We start from the raw sequence: 18913 nt of genomic DNA on the forward strand, positions 1-18913 counted from the left end.
GAGTCACTCGGGAAGGAGGCGGGAGAAGTGTCCCCCTCATCCAGCTGCCAGCCAGCTGTGCCCTCCCCCTCAGCATAGTGCCAAGGTCGTGTTGGGAGGTCTTGGATGCGGGATCCGGATCTCCACAGGGAAAGGAGGAGTTAGGAAGGGTACGGCCCAGGCTGCGGGGCTCAGGTTGGGTCTTGGGGTCCGGATTCCGCTCCCCATTTTACCCCGCCCTCACCCTAAATCCCAGCATCCCGGGATCACCCACCGCGCCGGCCGGACCGCTCCCGGTCGTTCTCCACCCCACCCCGCCCCACCCCACCCTCAGTCTTGGGAGCTCGGAAGACCTGGGATGGATTATAAATTGAAGTTGAAGAGCAGACAGAGGCGCCCAATCCTCACCTACAAGGCTTCTGTATTGGGTTCTGACTTAGTTTTTGCATTCTCCCAAAGTCTTCATCACAATCTTTTTCCTGTTCCCCCAAAGCAGAGACCAAAGGGGTTAGGCGAGCGCCCAGATGCAAAACCACCCCTGAATAACACGACTTCCATCCTTTGTACCCAACAGTCCCAGGGTCCCCTCACAAATCTCCCCTTCAATACAGTTTTCTCTTAAGAGGGGCAGTTCCTTGCTTCTTCCAGGCCCAGTCAACCTCTTTGGCTGAGGACTCGCCTGTGGCGAGGGCTCCCTCTGCTGGACCCCGGAAAGATTGTAGACCAGCTGTCACAGGACAGGGCAAGTGAAGGAAAGGGGCTGAGGTAGTGCAGCCCAGAGCTTGAAGTCAGACACGGCAGGAAAGTTCCTCCATCCCACCCCTTAAATCTGCTTCTTGGCCAGAGCTAGAAGAAGAAGAGGTCCCATGGTATTAAAATCTCTTGAAGCTCATATAAGCACAGTCATTCCATAACTCCCTGCCACACACATACACACAGAGACCACTCAGGTCTTACCCAACCAATTCCACAAAGCTCTTACCCAACCAATTCCAAGGATTCCTAAGACTGCTTCCACCTCTTTGGGAAGGCTCTCTTTATGTCCTCCCCTTTCCTTCACTCCAATGATGCTCTTTGCGAATTGATTTCCCAGGGTAGATGTCATAAAGAAGGTAGGAACACAGGGCAAGTTCTGCCCAGGGTTCTGTGACTGAGATAGTTATCTGATCTCCCCATATCCCTCCTGCTTTATAACTTGCAGATATTCCTCCCCTCCTGCAGTGTTCCCACACCCTCCTCTGAAACACCATGTTCAACTCGATGACCCCACCGCCAGTCAGTAGCTATGGTGAACCCTGCTGTCTCCGGCCCCTCCCCAGTCAGGGGGCTCCCAGCATGGGGACAGAAGGTCAGTGCATATACCAATCCCTAGGCCTTAAGGACTTGGTAGGTCTCTTCACCTGGGTGCCTCACTAGGGATATCTCCCAGACACATGCCCTGCCCCCTATCTGTAAAAGTTCCACATTTATGGAAGATTTGAGCCCCCATATCATATGGACTTAGACTCTGGGATCAAGCTTTGCTTGGGGTTTCAAGGTGAGGCCTCAGGTGCCCTCCATTCCCATCTCCCATTCCAGCTGTCTCTCTTTTCTAGGACTCTCTGGTATGCCCTTCTGCCACCAGGCCAACCTCATGTCCAGCCCCCACAGTTATGGACCAGCTAGAGAGACCAACAGCTGCACAGAGGGTGAGGCCTTGGGCATCACCCCCTTCCCTCTCTTTCCCTCTGGGACTTGTCCTGAGGAAGAAAGTGGGAGGGCAGGGGCTCTAACCTGGAGAAAGAAATGCTGGAAGATGGAGTGAGGGGTCAGACAATGATTAGGAGGTCACAGATGGGGTTAGTTGGGCAAAGTGGAGTTAGTGTCTTTTTTTTTTTTTTTTTTTTGCTGCATTAGGATCCATGGGATGGGTGCATGCCCCTTTAGTTTATCTATGTCCCCTGTCCCCTGCCCCAGCCCCACTCTTTCCTCCTCCCCGGAGTGGAGTCAAGTTGACCAAGAAGAGGGCACTCTCCATCTCACCTCTGTCGGAAGCCAGCCTGGACCTGCAGACAGTTATCCGCACCTCACCCAGTTCCCTCGTGGCCTACATCAACTCTCGCTGTGCATCTCCAGGGGGCTCCTATGGCCACCTCTCCATCGGCACCATGAGGTGCAGGCAGCCACAGGCTAAGAGGTCCCTCAAAGACCTTACCAAACCCCATGAAAAGCTTCAAGCCCTCTAAACACTATTTGAATCCTTATTAGTTCAAAGGCAGCAAAATCCTTCTCACTACTTCCCAGGCACTGCCTCAATCACTTCCCATGCCAAGTCCTCCAGAGACCCTCCAAATAGCCCAAGAACTCCTGAGACAATCTGAGATGATAGTCCTAAGTAACTGCCTCCCCTCCTCCTCCTCCTCAGCCCCTCTCTGGGATTCCCACCCCATATGAATCACCAAAAAGGGACCTCGCCTTCCTTTGGGGTCCAGCCCTGTGGTCCCCATGACCCCACCCGGGGTGGAATGATGCCACATCCTCAGTCCCGGGGACCTCTCCCAACCTGCCAGGTGAGAGCTCCCATACTGCTACCTGATTTCCTTAGCTCAGGGGTCACTATTAGTCAGAGTCAACTCAGTGGCAGTGCATTTGTCTGTGGGTTCTTTTTTTTTTTTTTTTTTTGCAGGGTGGAGGGAAGAAAATGGGATGTGAATGTTATCCATACCAGAAAAATAAAAGGATGTGGGTGCTGGGGTTCACTCCTTGTGGTTGAATTAGACCCCTCTAAATGAGATCCCACCTTTCACCCATCCATTCACCAGTCTAGTCTGAGGAAGAAGTCTGTAACAAACCCAGGGGGTAGGGGCACTCAGAGCAAGGAGACCTGGCTGGGTTTCTTCTTTCTGCCCACTTTTACCCTCATCACCCTCCTCTCTTCCCTTGGAAAAGCTGAAGTCTGAGTTGGATGTGCTGGTTGGCAAGTGCCCGGAGGAGCCCTTGGAAGGTGATATGTCCAGTCCCAACTCCACAGGCACACAGGTACAGGGAGGAAGGGGATTTTCACCTCTGGGACATGAGCAAAACAAAAGCTGTCACCCAAGTCACCTTGGATTGCCTCTGCTGCCCTAGGACCCCCTGCTGGGAATGCTGGAGGGGCGGGAAGACCTGGAGAGAGAGGAGAAGCCTGAACCTGAATCTGTGTATGAGACTGACTGCCACTGGGATGGCTGCAGCCAGGAATTTGATTCGCAGGAGCAGCTGGTGCACGTGAGCCCTGGAATGGGGAGGGGTGGGGCAGGATGGGGTGGTAACTGGAATGGCTGGCTAAAGCCTGTAGGAGATTCTGGGTGGGACATCTGGAATCAAGCTGAGGGCAGGAGTTCAAAGGATACTGAACTCGGAGGTCGGAGGTCGTGTGCCCAGTTGAGCTGTAGCTTTAGAAAGTTGGAGGTACTGAGATGTGGGGTATAAGGTCTTCCCAACCCTTCCTTCCTCTGTGAGGTAGAGCAGAGCCATGGAGGAATACAATGGGGAAGAGGAATAAGGGTGGAGGGAAGGTCTGTTCTGGGTCTGAGGGGCTGAGGGGAACCTTGGAGAGCCTTTGCGTCTTCTCCCCCAGCACATCAACAGCGAGCACATCCATGGGGAGCGGAAGGAGTTCGTGTGCCACTGGGGGGGCTGCTCCAGGGAGCTGAGGCCCTTCAAAGCCCAGTACATGCTGGTGGTGCACATGCGTAGACACACAGGCGAGAAGCCACACAAATGCACGGTGAGGCACCCTCTTCCCAAGGCCAGTGCCCTTCCCTAAATCAGGGTTTCCTGGACACTTTTGCCTTCCTAGGCCTCTGTCTCTATAAACAAATATTAAAAATTTCTTATGACTCTGTTGGTCTAATGATGAATACATTAATTTATATTGAAACATTTTCTATAACCTAAAAGTTCTTTCTTTTTCCCTGTGATTTTAAAAGAAAACATCTTCATAGATCTCTGAAAGTATTGCCAGCCTTAGGTACTGTGCTTTCTATTCTGACTGATAGATAAGCCTGCATTCAGGACATAGGACACTCTCCTCCCTACCCATTCCCCAGGACATACTCATCTGAAGATGGTCTGAGATCCCCATGCAGGCTTGACCAGGAGATGCTCACTGCCTCACCTTCACGTCCCTGCAGGCCAAGTGCCTCCAGTTGCTTCTGTTCCCCCACCTCTTGCATGCCCTTGTCTGTTCATTTTAGGGACTGCCTCGAAGGCCCCAATGCTCTCTTACCTTGGGTTATACTTTCTGACGTGTCCCTATTGAGATTTAGGATTCCTCTAATCTCTATGTCCTCCTGCCCGAGAGCTATGCTTTGACTCTCATGTTCCTCCAGTTTGAAGGGTGCCGGAAGTCATACTCACGCCTCGAAAACCTGAAGACACACCTGCGGTCACACACAGGTGAGAAGCCATACATGTGTGAGCACGAGGGCTGCAGTAAAGCCTTCAGCAATGCCAGTGACCGAGCCAAGCATCAGAATCGGACCCACTCCAATGAGGTGAATGCCCCATCCAAAAGAACTTCTCCCACTTGAGAAGCCACCTGCCAGGGAGATTCTCCCATAAGAAATCCCCTAGCCCATCACCCATTCCACAGAGGTGAGCAACCCCTTCCCTATATAGTTTATGAGAGAAGGCCTTTCTAACCACCTCCAACCACACAAGGGGCTAACCCAAAATAGACCCATTCTACTAGAGGAAACCCTTGGCCCCTTCAACCTGAGTTCATGAGGCCTCACAGCCCTGGGTTCTTCCCTCATCTTTCCCAGGCCTGAGCTCAGTTTTTCTGATCTTTACCTTGATCCCTTCATCTTGTACTCCCACCTCAGTGGCCCCAGCCTCATCTCTTCTTTGAGGACTGTGTGCCCCTTCCTTTTTGGCCTTGTCCTCCACTTGATGCCCTCATGGGCACCACTTTTTCCCACCACCTCTGCATTCTTCCACACTGATCCCCTTGCCTTCTGTCTTTACTCTGCTCAACAGAAGCCATATGTGTGTAAGCTCCCTGGCTGCACCAAACGCTACACAGATCCCAGCTCACTCCGAAAGCATGTCAAGACAGTGCACGGTCCTGATGCGCATGTGACCAAGCGGCACCGAGGGGATGGCCCCCTGCCCCGGGCACCACCCCTTGCCACAGTGGAACCCAAAAGGGAGCGGGATGGAGGCCCCATCAGAGAGGACAGCAGACTGACCGTGCCGGAGGGTGCCATGGTGAGACAGCCCAGGCAACCTCCAGTCCCCAGCCTGTCCTGCTGACATCATTCTAGCCACACACACCCTCCCTATCCATCTCCTCCTCAGCAAATCACTCTCTGTTGCCAGTCTTCTAGCCTCTTGTCTCAGTGCTGTTCCTTAGACTACCCAAAATTTAGTGAGTTTAGTTTAATCACTTACTTAATTCATTCAATAAACTCTTATACAGCACTAAGGATACGTGAAAGGTCGATGGTTTGAACCTACCAGGCACTCAGCAGGAGATCTGGAAATCTTCTATAAAGATTACAGCCTTGAAAACCCTATGGGGGCAGATCTGCACTGTCCTATAGGGTCACTGTGAGTCAGAATTGACTCAACGGCACACAACATAGGCAATATTGCTCTAAGCCCTTTACATTTCAGATACTCCTGACAACACCTTCACGAGAAAGGAACTACTATTTTCCCAATGTTCAGATGAGAAAACTTGCTCAAGGTTGTATAAAATAAAGAGCAAGAGTTTGAGCCCAGGCAGTCTGTGTTCCACTCTAGGCTCTTCTCATAAAACAGCTCTTCTCCAATGACCCCAGTCTCCTACCTGCTCAGCCCACTCCTCAACTGAAAGCCTCCTCTCAGCCCCAGCAGTCACTGGGACACAGGCTTCAGCCTCCCACCAAGTTCAGGGAGCTGTAGGGGGAGGGGAAGGGTACTGCCCTCAGCCCTCATTTCCTTCACAGAAACCACAGCCAAGCCCTGGGGCCCAGTCGTCCTGCAGCAGTGACCACTCTCCAGCAGGCAGTGCAGCCAATACAGATAGTGGTGTGGAAATGACTGGCAATGCTGGGGGCAGCACTGAGGACCTGTCCAGCTTGGATGAGGGGCCTTGCATTGCTGGCACTGGTCTGTCCACCCTTCGTCGCCTTGAGAACCTCAGGCTGGACCAGCTACATCAGCTCCGGCCGATAGGGCCCCGGGGCCTCAAACTGCCCAGCTTGACCCACACCGGTGAGACCTGGGCGTGGAGGGTGGTTGCTAGGCTGAGACTCAACCTGCTCTGAGGTTGGGAGGTGCAGGCCACCCTTCAGTGCTGCCATATGGTACCTATGTGCAATTAGAAAAAGGTCCCCTTCCTTAAACACCTTTCCATCTGTCAGAAAGTTATTATTATAATATAAAAAATCTATGATGTGAATGCCGTCCCCTATGATTGTGCAGTTTACAACCTGTGCAACTATTCACGGCAGCCCTGAATCAGAAGCAGAACAAGCATGGGCAAAGTAGGAGACACAGCTGAGTGGTTAAGGTTAAGGAGCCTGTGCCTGGGACTACAGGACAAGGCTATCCCATGGGTGGACATGGTGAGGTTTGGGGGCTTCCTGAGCACCCTGCCTTTTCTCGCGTTCATTTGCAGGTGCCCCTGTGCCCCGCCGTCTGGGTCCCCCAGGCTCTCTTGACCGCCGCAGCAGCAGCTCCAGCAGCGTCAGTTCAGCTTACACTGTCAGCCGCCGCTCCTCCCTGGCCTCCCCTTTCCCCCCTGGCTCCCCACCAGAGAATGGAGCATCCTCTCTGCCTGGCCTCACACCTGCCCAGCAGTACTTGCTCCGAGCAAGATATGCTTTGGCCAGGGGGGGCAGCACCCCACCCACTGCAGCACCCAGCCTGGATCGGGTGGGGAGTCTTCCTGCACCTCCTTGGAGAAGTCGACTGGAGTATCCAGGATACAACCCGAATGCAGGGGTCACCCGGAGGGCCAGTGACCCAGCCCGGGCTGCTGATCGCCCTGCTCCAGCCAGAGTCCAGCGGTTCAAGAGCTTGGGCTGCGTACACACACCCCCTACTGTGGCAGGGGCAGGCCGGAACTTTGATCCCCACCTCCCAACCTCTGTCTACTCACCACAGCCTCCCAGCATCACTGAGAATGTCACCATGGATACCAGAGGGCTACAGGAAGAACCAGAGGTTGGAGCTTCCATGATGAGCAGTGGTCTGAACCCCTATATGGCCTTCCCACCTGCTGACACTGTGGGATATGGGGGACCAGAGGGGACAGCAGTTGAGCCTTATGGAGGTAGGGGTCCAGGCTCCCTGACTTTTGGGCCTGGTCCCCCCACCAACTACAGCCCTAGCCCCTGCCCCCAGCAGGTCTCCTATCCTGACCCCACCCCAGAAACATGGGGTGAGTTCCCCTCCCACTCTGGGCTGTACCCAGGCTCCAAGGCTTCAGGTGGGGCCTACAGACAGTGTCCTCGACTTGAACATTACGGACAAGTGCAGGTCAAGCCAGAACAGGGGTGCCCAGTGGGTTCTGACTCTACAGGACTGGCACCCTGCTTCAATGCCCACCCCAGTGAGGGGCCCCTGTTCTCACAGTACCCCCAGCCCACCCCTCCCCAGTATCCTCAAGCAGTCCCCTATGGGACTGTCCAGCTACCCCTTGATTATCCTTCAGAATCCAGGCCTGGCCTGGACTTTGACTCTCCTCCTCACTCCACAGGACAACTCAAAGCTCAGCTTGTATGTAATTATGTTCAGTCTCAACAGGAGCTGCTTTGGGAGGGTGGGAGCAGGGGAGAGCCCCCAGTCCATGAACCTCCTTACCAGAACCCCAAGTTTCCAGGGGGTTCTCAGGTTAGCCCAAGCCCTGCCAAGGCCTCCATGGCCACATATGGACCTGGCTTTGCACCTAATTTGTCCCATCACAAGTCAGACTCCTATCCTACCCCTTTACAATGCCATGAAAATTTTGCAGTGGGGGCAAACAGGGCTCCCCATAGGGCAGGAGCACCACCCCGACTTCTACCCCCGTTGCCTACTTGCTATGGGCCCCTCAAGGCAGGGGGCTCCAACCCTAGCTGTGGCCATCCTGAAGTGGGCAGGCTGGGAGGAGGTCCTGCCTTGTACCCTCCTCCAGAAGGGCAGGTGTGTAACCCCCTGGACTCTCTTGACCTTGACAACACTCAGCTGGACTTTGTGGCTATTCTAGATGAGACCCAGGGGCTGAGTCCTCCTCCTTCCCATGATCAGGAGGGCAACTCTGAACATACCCCACCTCCCTCTGGGCCTCCCAACATGGCTGTGGGCAACATGAGTGTCTTACTGGGATCCCTGCCTGGGGAGACTCAATTCCTCAACTCTAGTGCCTAAAGAGTGGAGAATCCCATCTATCACAGGTCTTCATTTCCTAAGGGGTTTCCATGCCCCAAGAGCAGTGGAAGGGAGGCTTGTGTGTCTCCATAGTTCCCTGCATAAGAAGCCCTAAGGATGAGAGTATGGGCTGGGGCTATATAAAGTCTGTACATATTTTGGGGAGGAATTTGATAATGACACTATTTCCTGATAATAAACTGCATCAGAAAGAGCCCTGCTGAAGTTGTATCTTGGGGAAGGGGTCATGATGGGGAATGAAAAGCAAGTGTTGTTTTTAAAGAAGCTCTCCCACTCCATCTCGGTCCCTCAGGTCAGACCCACAAAGACAGAAAGAGTCATTTGGGTAATACAGAGTTTAAAAGGATGTCCTCAAAATAGGACCTTCTTCCCAAAGGCCACTCAAAAGACATTGCTAGAAATATTTTTTGTCTTCTGTGCCTTGCTGGAGTCAAGGGAAGAGGTTGTTGAACTCGGTGAGCATCAGCTGGACTAGCTGCCCAGGGTAGAGAGCGTGGGCTGCTAGGTCAGATGTCTCCTGCTCTGGCCGAAATAAGGTGGGTCCAAACACAATTCCCAGGTTGTGGGGAGTCATTCGGTTCTTATCTGAGTGTGCTATTACCCTGCAGGCAAAGGCCAAAGGAAAAAGATATAAGGCAGCAACTTGACCACATCAAATAAAAAATCATGCTCAGCTGCTAACCCAAAGGTTGGAGTTTCAAGTCTACCCAGAGGTGCCTTGGAAGAAAGGCCTGAAAACCTACTTCCAAAAAATCAGCCATTGAAACACTATAAAGCACAGTTCTTCCCTGACATACATGGGGTCACCATGAGCTAGAATCAACTCGATGGCAACTGGTTAAAGATTTAAGCAGGAAAGGCTCCACTCAGAGATGCCTCTATGTGGTGGCTGAAGGAAACCAAGGAGACAGCCTCAAGGGGAATGGAGATGACACTAGCAGATAACCTTCAGGAACTAGGATACAGCTGTCTTTCCAGCTTCAGGGACTGCCCCTAGAGTCCTCTCTGCTTACAATTTGGGAGGCTTTAATTCAAGTAGACATCCCCTCTGAGAAGTCACTGCCCTGGCTTGGCTCAGCCAAACAAGCCAACACCTCTGCCACAATGGGAGACAAAGAAGCAGAGGGAAGGAGAGTGAGTATTTCTCTTAGGACATCCCTGAACTTGTCTTGGTCCCTATTTCTTCATTTGACTCTGACCTATCCAAAGGCTTTGATCCTGGTAGTGCATCCACTACAGAGGTTGCCTGTTACCTTGACTTGCCCACTAAACTTAGGTGTTTCTCTACTGTTATGGATTTATTCACGTTCCCCCCTTCCCCTCCAAAAAAATAAGTTTCAGAATACTAACCCCTAGACATGTAGATGTAATCCCATTTGGGAATAAGGTTTCATTTGTTATGTTAGTTAACGAAGCATATCAGTATAGGGTGCATCTTAAACCAAATCCACTTTTGAGATATAAAAAGAGCAGTTTAGGCAGAAACAAGCAAGCACCAATGAGGCGAAGACAGATGCCACATCGAGATCACCAAGGAGCCAGGAACGTGGGGCTAGAGTTGCTGAGACAAGGATTTTTCCCCAGAGCCAATAGAGAGCCTTCCTTTAGAGTTGATGCTATAGGGTTTCCTAGGCTGAGATCTTTATAGGAGCAGATCCCCAGGTCTTTTCTCCTGAGGAGCTGATGGTAGGTTTAAACCACCAACTTTGAGTTAGCAGCTGAGTGCTTAACCATTGTGCCACCAGGGTTCCTGTCTAGCCTCCTAAGCTGTGAGAAAATAAATTTCTGTTCATTAAAGTCATCCACTTGTGGCATTTATGTTATGGCAGCACTAGGAAATTAAGACAACTACTTTCACCCCACCTGAACATGTCCCATTCCTCCCTCCCTGAGCACAAAGATGTTCAGGATTCCTGACCTGCATAAATGATCCAGGAGGTACCGCAGAGTGTCATGGTTGGGCTTTGGCATTGAGCCTATTAATTCTTGTATTTGGGAGAGGCGTTGCTTTGATTCCAAGAGGGCTAGAGAGAGTGTAACAGGAAGGGCAAGGAAAGGAGGTTAGCATCAACCGGACTAGCTGCCCAGGGTAGAGGGAGTGGGCTGCTAGGTCAGACGTCTCCTGCTGTTTTCCATGCTTATGGAAGACATCATTAATCCATCACAGCTTTCCTTTCCATTCTGCCCAACTGCTGTTTCAGTTTTTTTCCACCCAGTACTCTAAACATTTACAAATAAATAACTGGAGCTGGCACAGGAGTTGAACATATTTTCCATCTCTGTGCTCAGTTTGGACCAAAGAGGGTGAGGGAGCTTCAAACCCATTCTTTACCACTCACATCTCCCTATATTAAGTATGTTGCCCAAAAGCTCCCATCCCTTACCAAGGGCAGCACGGAAATGGGGCAGCAGCAGTGGGGGCACCAGAGGCTGGGGCAGCTCCCTGAGAAAAAGCTTCAGGGCTCCAGTGACCACATGAATGTCCTCCCATTCAGCACTGTCCAAGTCTAATCGTCCTTCTGGAGAGAGGTGGAGGTACAGTGGGACTTAGTGGGCTCATAAAGGGCTAGAGGGACCCAGAGATGTGAGACTAGGAGTTTAGGAGAAGATTCAATCAAGGCAGATCACAGGAATGCCTAGAGAGTCCACAGTGAGGCAAGGTGGCGAAGGTGGGAATGGGGAGGACCCTCCCCAAACAGGACATGAGGGAATCTGTGGGGAGTAGGGAGGGTGTGGGAAGTTTCAAGGGTCTGAGAGGGCTTTTATTTAAATACCTTGTCCTGGCTGTTCTGGGAACACGTATCTCCCATCAGAAGTAATTGCCCGCTCTGCAATATTTACGAGGGATTAGGAGCTAAGCCAGAAGACCTGCCTGTTCTGCCAGCTCCCTCACACCAAGCCCACCCATGATCCTGAGGCCTACCACCACTTGCCCTCAAGCCTTCTCACCTCTGTCCACTAGGAAGCGCAGTTTCTGGACCACCGCCAAGTTCCCGCTCACTCGGTAAATCCCATCCACATCTAGACCTAGGAGATGAAGTAGGAAGCAGATAAAGCTTCCACTCTGAAGTGTGTATGAGGAGGGATAGTGGGGGGTCTTTGAGTGGAGAGAAAGTGGGCAGTAGGAAGATGGATGTGGGAGGGGGAAATGCTGGGCCTTGGCCTGTTGGAAAGGCAGATTCTGGGGTCTCTGGGGAAATGACCTCTCTTATCCACAGCAGCAATGCAAAGCCGTACAAAACTGGGCACGGTGTCCCCTTCCCGCTGGCACAGTGATTCCAACTGGCAGCCGAACACCTGGTCTGAAAAGGCACAGAATGAGGTGGGAAGCCAGTGTCAGCTTCTCCCACGAAAGTTCTCAGCACAGGCCTTCACTCTGGCCTGGCCTCCTGGACGTCTGTGCCAGGCCTAGGAGGTTCACCCTCTTTTCTCCCCACCCCCCTCAATATCTGAAGTAGCGGGGGGAAAGCAATGGTGTCAGAAGACCAGCGTTCTAGTTCTGGGGAGCGCTATTCTGAGCCTCGCTGGAGTTTTCTCATCCATGAAATGGACTTGTAAAAACACCAAAGCAGGGACGTAGGAGCAGGGCGCCAGCGCGCCCAGCCAGGTCCCGCCTCACCTCGGAGCAGCCCCCGCTCCTGCAGACTTTGCAATGGTGGCCTCTTTGCAATAAGCCGCTTTAGTTTGCTCCTCACTCGGTTCTGCTCGTTTCCTTCCGGACACCGACCTGTAGGAGGTAGGTAGAGCAAGAGTGGGAGAACAGCGGCCTCTCAGAGCAGAAGCTAAAACCGCTCCCACACCCCGCCTCCTCAGCCCGCCCCTTACTGGAGCTCCGGCGGCTGCCGAGCCGCAGCAGCGGCTTGAGCAAGGGCTCGGGCTCCTCTTCTTCCTCATCCTCCCCGGCACTGAGCTCCCCCAATTCCGCCGGCCCGGAGCCCGACTGGCGCAGCTCCAAGGGGTTCTCCCGATCCTAGACCCAGACGGGCGGGGCGGGCCAGGTCGGAGGAAAATGGTCTGCTGGTGCCCTATCCCAGCGCCAGCCCCACCCCGCGGCTCTGCCCCAAGACCGGGCTGCCCCCACCCCGGCTCTCCGAATTCTGCCCCGGTCCCTCTCCCGTCTCTGTCTTGCCATCCTCCCTCTCCCTCTAACCAGCCGGTCAATGACCGCCCGCAGCGCGAGGTGCCAGGCTCGCAGCTCGGTCTCCTGGTCCGACTGCAGCAGGAACTCGTGTCCCGGGACCGTGCGGATCTGAGGGGACGGCAGGGAAAGGCTTGAGTCAGCGGAAAGGAGCTTAAAAAGCAGGCAGAAAAGACAAAGCAGGGAGGCCGAGAAGGAGACAACTGGGAGCGCGCTCTTGGGTCAGGTGGGCTTTTGGGATGTGTCGGAAGCACTCACGTGCAGGACGTTGCGGCGGCTGGACAGGTGGCGGCCGTGGGCCAAGGCTGCCCCGCGAAGGTCCACGCTGCTTTCAGGTCGGCTGCCCGCTGGCCCCTGGCAATTAGGGGAGAAACTGAGGCCAAGCGTTTTTTCTCTCACCGCCTCTCCCCTCACTAGGTAGGCTATGAGGCGATGGAGGGCTGTGATTCTTCCTAACTCCTTTCAGTCTTTCTACCAGCCTCCCTTCCCCACAGTTGGCCTGAGGTAGGAAGAAACTGTCCCCAGACCTCTGCTGCCTGCCCCTCCTCTCCTCTCTAACACTCACCCAGCCCGATGAGGGCGCAGTCGGCGGTGGGTCCCGGTAGAACACCAAGCTGTTACCAGCTAACACCACCCAAGATGGGGCCCAGCTCTTCCTGTAGGGGCGGTGGTGGTAGTGAAAAGGTCATTCCAGAATGCCTTAGGGAGGGCACTCTTCCAACACCCTTTCTACCTTTAGCAACCCAACTGCCCTGGACCCCTGCTCTAGTCTGGGTTCTTCTCACCTGAGTTTACGCCCCCCTTGGGCAATCTTGGTCATGTTGAGCAGGCCTGACTTTTCCACCTCCTGGAAGTGAAGGCGTATCAAGATGTCACCCTATACCTCCCCCCCCCCCCAGTAGCCAAAGCCATTCCCTGGGGATTTCCCAGAGTGAGCTCTTTTAAAGTTGGGGGACTGGGAAAGAAAGAGGAAGATAGTTATGGAAGAGCAGGAAATGGGAAATAGGGCATAGAGGATTTTGGCCTTCAGGAGAAAACAGGAGGCTCACATGGGGGTCGTCCAGAAGTTGTGGCAGAGGTCGACAGGACTGCAAGGCTGGGAGCTGGTCTGGGGTGTGGAGCTGGGAGGTTCCATGGCTGAAGCAGGGTGAGCCCTGGGGGAGGGGATTGAAGAAACAGGTGGAGGAACCTTCAACTTCCGAGTCCCTGGCTGTAGGGGAAAGAGGGGTATGAATGTGGATGAGAGGCAGGGGATGACGTGATGGGTAACGAAGAAAAATGTCTTGCATAAAAGAGAAAGTCATAAATGTTGCCTTCTCTAGTATGTGATTGGGAGGTGGACGGGATCTCACCTGGGGGTCACGCAATTCTGGGTTCCCAGTATCAGATCCTGAGCCCTTTGCCTGAGGCTGCAGATCACTGTTCCTATTGAGGGTCTGTGTTGCCTCCATGGAGCCAAGGTTCTGGGTCTGGAGGAAGGAGAGGTGAAGCTACATCCAGATGCCACCTCAACTCTATCTCAACACCGTTCTCACGGTTTGCAGATTCTTCTGACCTTCTGAGAACCTCAGAGAGGAAACACACTACCTTGGGGCTCTGTAGGGGGAGAGAGGAGGTTGAAAGGACAATTAGAGAAGCAGGAGGGAAAGGTCTCACCGTCTCTCGGGAGCGAGTGAGGCGAGGGGGCTTCCAGGACTTGCAGCCAGTCAGCGAATTTATGTAGAAGCAGCGTCCAGAGCTGGGATCCAGGTGCTGCTCCCAGGCATCCAGTCTCTGCAAGGGAGGGCATGCAGGGCTGGGGGGCGGGGACCGGGGGCAGCGGCGAAGGTCCACCAAGTTACAGTACACGGGGGGCTCTGACATGAGGGGCTGGGGTTCTGCCTGTTAAGAAAGGGGAAGAAAGAGGTAGTTATCCAGCTTGTGTCCCTCCCCAATCTTGTCTCTACTGAATCACCTCCTTTCCCTCCCTCCTCAACCATTTTCTCACCACCGGCTCCTGGCTGGGGTGACCCAGGTACTAGGGGAGAAACCCCAGTCCCCAGCCGTTTTTTTAAATTATTATTATTAATCTCTCCCTCACGGTCTTCTCTGCTTTTCTCCTCACTTCCTGTTTCCAACTTCCCTCCTCCCCTACCCCGCCCCCACCCCAGGGCCACAGGAAAGGGGAACAGGCTTTTATGTGTATGGGGGGGGGGCTTGGGGGGAGTGCCCCACCCTCACATCCTGCAGGGTAAAAGGAGACTGTGCCATCTGAGACCCTGGTAGCTAGGGGAACATGAGGGAGGAGGGGCCATTTTCCATCCACTAGAAAGAAGGGAGGGGGTGAGTCTTAGGATAGAGCAGGGAGTCTCCAGAGGGGACTAGCTGGTGACTTGAGCTGGGAAGACAGGGCACAGGAAAAACTCTGCTTCTGGACCAGGAGTAGGGAGGAAAAGAGAGAACAGCTCTATTGGCTTTCTTTCAATCCCTCTATTGTGCCAAATGTCATGTTGTCTCAGGGCCTTTGCTGATGGCAAAAAGTCCTTCTAGATGGACTTATGACTGCCTCTTCCTCCTTATTCAGATTCAGTTGAATGTCACGTCCTCAGGGATGCCTTCCTAGACCACCTCGGTCATTCTCTAAAGCTTGTATTTTGCAGCACTTATCAATTCCAAGGGTTATCTTACTAATTTGTTTACATGTTTGTCTATCACCAGAAATCTCTTAGGGGCAGGGATTCTGTCATCTGGTTCACCATTGTGTCTAGAACAGGACCCAACAGTATCTGTTGACTAACCATCCTCAGAAGAGCTATAACTCACCATGTTGGCAATGGCCTCTGTCAGCAAGTCTCCCTGGGAGAGAGACCTTCCAGTTGGTCCTTCCTGAAGGGGCTTCAGGAGGCTGGGCCTCAAATTGGCAACACTGACACTTCTACAGACTTTCTGGGGAAGAGGAGGAGGCTCCTTAGACATAGCCTGAACTCTGTTTGGAGGTGCCTGAGACAGGTGCAGCTCCTCCAGGGAGCCGTGAAACAATTTTGACCCTGGTAACAGAGAAATGGGGGCAGGCAGGTGATCAAAGGCATGACCTTGGCGGTTCCTCCATGCAGGAGGCCCTGTGGGAAGATAAGGACAGAGGGAGTCTATGGGAAATAACAGGAGACCTGGAAAGCTTGGACTAGGATATGTGGAGGGATGGTGGGTGGAGATACTAGGACAGGGATGAGGGCTAGGCTGATTGCAGGGGAATAAGAGAAGGGGGTCAACAGAAACATGGGGAGGGAATTCTTTCAATGATTTTCAGAAAGTGGTAGGAAGATGATTGGGGAGGGCCTACTTACCAGGAGTCCAGCAGGATCGGTTGGGGATGATGGTAGCTGGGCCCTTAGAAGGTGTAGATTCCTCTGTCACATAGGCAGCTGGGACAAAGATGGGTCGAGAGTTGGAGGGTGCTCCCAGGCGCCTAGCCAGCCACCAGTCTGAGTTGGTCTTTCGAAGCAGAAGGAACCTGTCCCCTTCAGCCAGAGACACTTGCTGACCATCTGCACCAGTGTAAGTGAAGGCATAGAGGGCACAGAGCTGGGACCCCCGAGAAGGGCCTCCTGATCCTAGCCCTAGGCTCCCCCAAGTGGTTGGCCACCACCGGCCTGGCAGCATTGTGGTCAGCACTGTCACCTGTGAGAAGAAGAGGCATTGCAGATCCAGAAAGGAACAGCACTGGCTGGCTCAGGGCAGGGGCACATGGTTCTAAGATCAGTGTCAGGGAAGGACAGGAATCATGGCGTGAGAGGGGAAGGTGAAGCAGGGAGCCAGGATAGAGGGTCAGTGGCAGGCTTTGGGGGCTGAGAACTCCTGGGTGGTGTGTCTGGTGAGGAAGTATATGAATAAGGTGAGAGAGGATGTGGTTAGCAGCACTATGCGGCTGGCCGGGCAGGAAATCAGAGGAGATAGCCTAGATCGTTCATTTTCTTTTATGTACCTTGTGGGGCCCATTAGAAGATCCAGGGGCTGGGAGAGCTGGTCCTGGATGGTGGTAAGAGTCTTGAGCTGGACACAAGAAGTTGAGGAAACAGAATCAGGTCGGAGACAGAAACACAGGAAAAGATACAGGAGGTAACGAAAAGAAAATGTTTGTGACCCTGCCTTATTTACATAGGCACCAATGTTTCCGTTGCCAATCACCTCAGACCTAAACCTGCATGCTTCCTGTGCAGACGCAGAGAGTCAGAAAAATAATAAGGCTAAACCAGAGAAAAATAGAAAGTGCCTGGGAGAAACACAGAGGGGGTCAGAGGTCAGAGTTGGAGGCAGAGGTAAAAATACCTTCCCAAGGATCCCAGAGGCTATGGTCCTTAGAAACCCTTCAAGCCAGGAACTGAACACACTCCCATGGTTCAGCTTTCAGCCAAATGGGATAGACAGGCTTATAAGGTAAACAGTAATACCAAGAAGATATGCACTCATTAGAACAATCAACCATATGAGATCAAAAGGGCAGCACCTGCCCAGGGATAAAGCTAAGAAGGAAGGAAGGGATATGAAAGAAGGACCAAGGGAAATAATAATAAACACAGGGAGAAAGTGGGAAGAGAGCTATTATATTGTGGGGATTGCAGTGAATGTCACAAAATAAAATGTGTATGAATTGTTGAATGATAAACAAATTTGTTCTATAAACTTTCACCCAAATTACAATTAAAAAAAAAAAAAGGAAATACCAATGCAGGGCTGAGTGTTTTGAAGCTGAGAAGCCTTGATATGATCGATCTCCTACACATAAAACGCTTGGGAAGGCCCTACTTTAGTGTGGGGACTCATTCATTCCTTTATTCGTGTTCTTAACAAGCAGTTATTGAGCATCTCCTGTGTACAAGGGAAGAGCATTAGGCACTAGAGGTAAGAGAAGGGGAGTAAAACAGACACAGTTCTTGTCCTCTTGGAACTTAAGGAGAGATAGACCTTAACTAATGACACCATAAATTGATTAATTATAATTGGATCAGTGACTCTGGAAAAGTAATACTGGATGCTAAGAGAATATACGGGGGCAGGGAAGGGGCTAATGTCAGTTTCCTCCAGGCAGGACTGACTGCCTCTACCAAGTCTCATGCAGATGGGTGGCTTTCCCTACCACCTTGTCAGTGCTTTAAAATCCACACTTGTGCTGCCACTTCACCTGACCCACCCCTTTTCCCCTTCCTTTCAGTTTCTCTAGTGTACAGGGTGAGACCTTCTGTACCACTTGGAGACGCAGAGATGGCAGTGCTCCTGCCCTTTGATGATGTCAGAGAGCCATGGTCCCTTCCCCGACCTGAGGGCTGGGTTGCCAGTACAGGATTTCTGCCTCAGTTATCTTCCTCCTTAGTTTGCTCCACTTTCAACACATGTTAAACCCTACTCTTCAACTCTTCCTTCCCACTTTCAAAATAGTGCCTGGCTTCTTTCATTCATGTATGTATGTATTCATTCATTCATCTAGTGTTTAAGTGCTGGAATCCATCCTCTTCTGCCTTCTTGGAAGCTCTTGCTCCTGCACTTTATCCTCTTCCTTTACTGACTCCTCCTTTTCATTAGTTTTAAACATCTCCACATCTCTCCTATCTGTAGACAAACATCCATTTACTCCGTTACCACTCTTTTTCTCTTTGACTCTTGGAACTCTCAGATTTCTTAAAAGAGTTGCCTACACACAGGGGCCTCCATATTTTCTCCTCTCACTCTTCCACGTTTCCAAGGTCACTGCTCACTAAGGTAACCCTTGACCTTGCATATACCCTTTGGAGTTCTTACGCTGCTTGACGTCTCAGCAGCAGCCAACACAGCTAACTTCTCTCCCCTTTTACAAACAGGAAGTGTCCCTCTTGTCTTTCTAGCAGCGATTTTTCTGCTTCATTAGGAAGGACCTTCCTCTGCCTATTTCTTAAACTCCAGGGGTCTGTCTGAGCTCTTCTGCCCTTTGTACTCTGCACACCCTCCCTGGGTGGTCTAATTTCCTCCTCAGCTCAAATGACCTCCATATGCTGCTGAGTCCTGTATCTCCAGTTCAGATCTTTCTTTGGAGCTCCAGCCTAGTCCACTGTCCACTGAAAATCTCCATTTGGGTATCTCACAGGTATCTCAAATTCACTATGTTCTAAACTGAACTTCTCTAAGCCAAACAAACCTGCTTCCTTTCCGGTACCATTAGTTAAATTTAAATCCAATAAACATTGATTGAATGCTTACCAACATATGTACCGGACAGAAACTGTGTTAGGCATTGTCAATTAAGATGACAAATATAGTCCCTGCTCTCTTTAATAATTAAAATACAGTGTGATAATCATTATGATTGGGAAGTTCTATTGTCCCTTAGAGCACATTTTGTTGTAGTTGTTATGTGCCGTCGAGTCGGCCCCGACTCATAGCGACCCCTCCTTGGGTTTCCGAGGC

At 52.1% G+C, this 18913-nt stretch overlaps 2 protein-coding genes across 2 annotated transcripts; one reads left to right on the forward strand and one right to left on the reverse strand.

Annotated features, from left to right (window-relative positions):
• Window positions 1-1227: 1227 nt before the first annotated feature.
• Window positions 1228-8340, forward strand: GLI1 (GLI family zinc finger 1). The gene is made up of 11 exons (XM_007950023.2): window positions 1228-1327; window positions 1575-1667; window positions 1936-2131; window positions 2384-2528; window positions 2908-2997; window positions 3088-3225; window positions 3578-3727; window positions 4332-4496; window positions 4981-5211; window positions 5934-6201; window positions 6608-8340. The coding sequence occupies exons 1-11, from the start codon at window positions 1228-1230 to the stop codon at window positions 8338-8340; spliced, it is 3309 nt and encodes a 1102-aa protein (XP_007948214.1).
• A 451-nt stretch (window positions 8341-8791) lies between these two features.
• ARHGAP9 (Rho GTPase activating protein 9) lies at window positions 8792-16138 on the reverse strand. Its single transcript, XM_007950026.2, has 17 exons — window positions 15823-16138; window positions 15302-15525; window positions 14156-14380; window positions 13852-13962; window positions 13549-13653; window positions 13285-13346; window positions 13065-13155; window positions 12758-12853; window positions 12512-12610; window positions 12187-12331; window positions 11981-12088; window positions 11565-11663; window positions 11311-11388; window positions 11136-11189; window positions 10746-10880; window positions 10280-10385; window positions 8792-8963 (listed from the first exon to the last, which is right to left on the reverse strand). The coding sequence occupies exons 1-17, from the start codon at window positions 16136-16138 to the stop codon at window positions 8792-8794; spliced, it is 2226 nt and encodes a 741-aa protein (XP_007948217.1).
• Between the last annotated feature and the right edge of the window lie 2775 nt (window positions 16139-18913).

Source organism: Orycteropus afer, unplaced genomic scaffold (genome assembly GCF_000298275.1).
Source record: "Orycteropus afer afer isolate SDZICR_OR568_19922 unplaced genomic scaffold, OryAfe1.0 scaffold00261, whole genome shotgun sequence".
Classification (NCBI taxonomy): Eukaryota; Metazoa; Chordata; class Mammalia; order Tubulidentata; family Orycteropodidae; genus Orycteropus; species Orycteropus afer.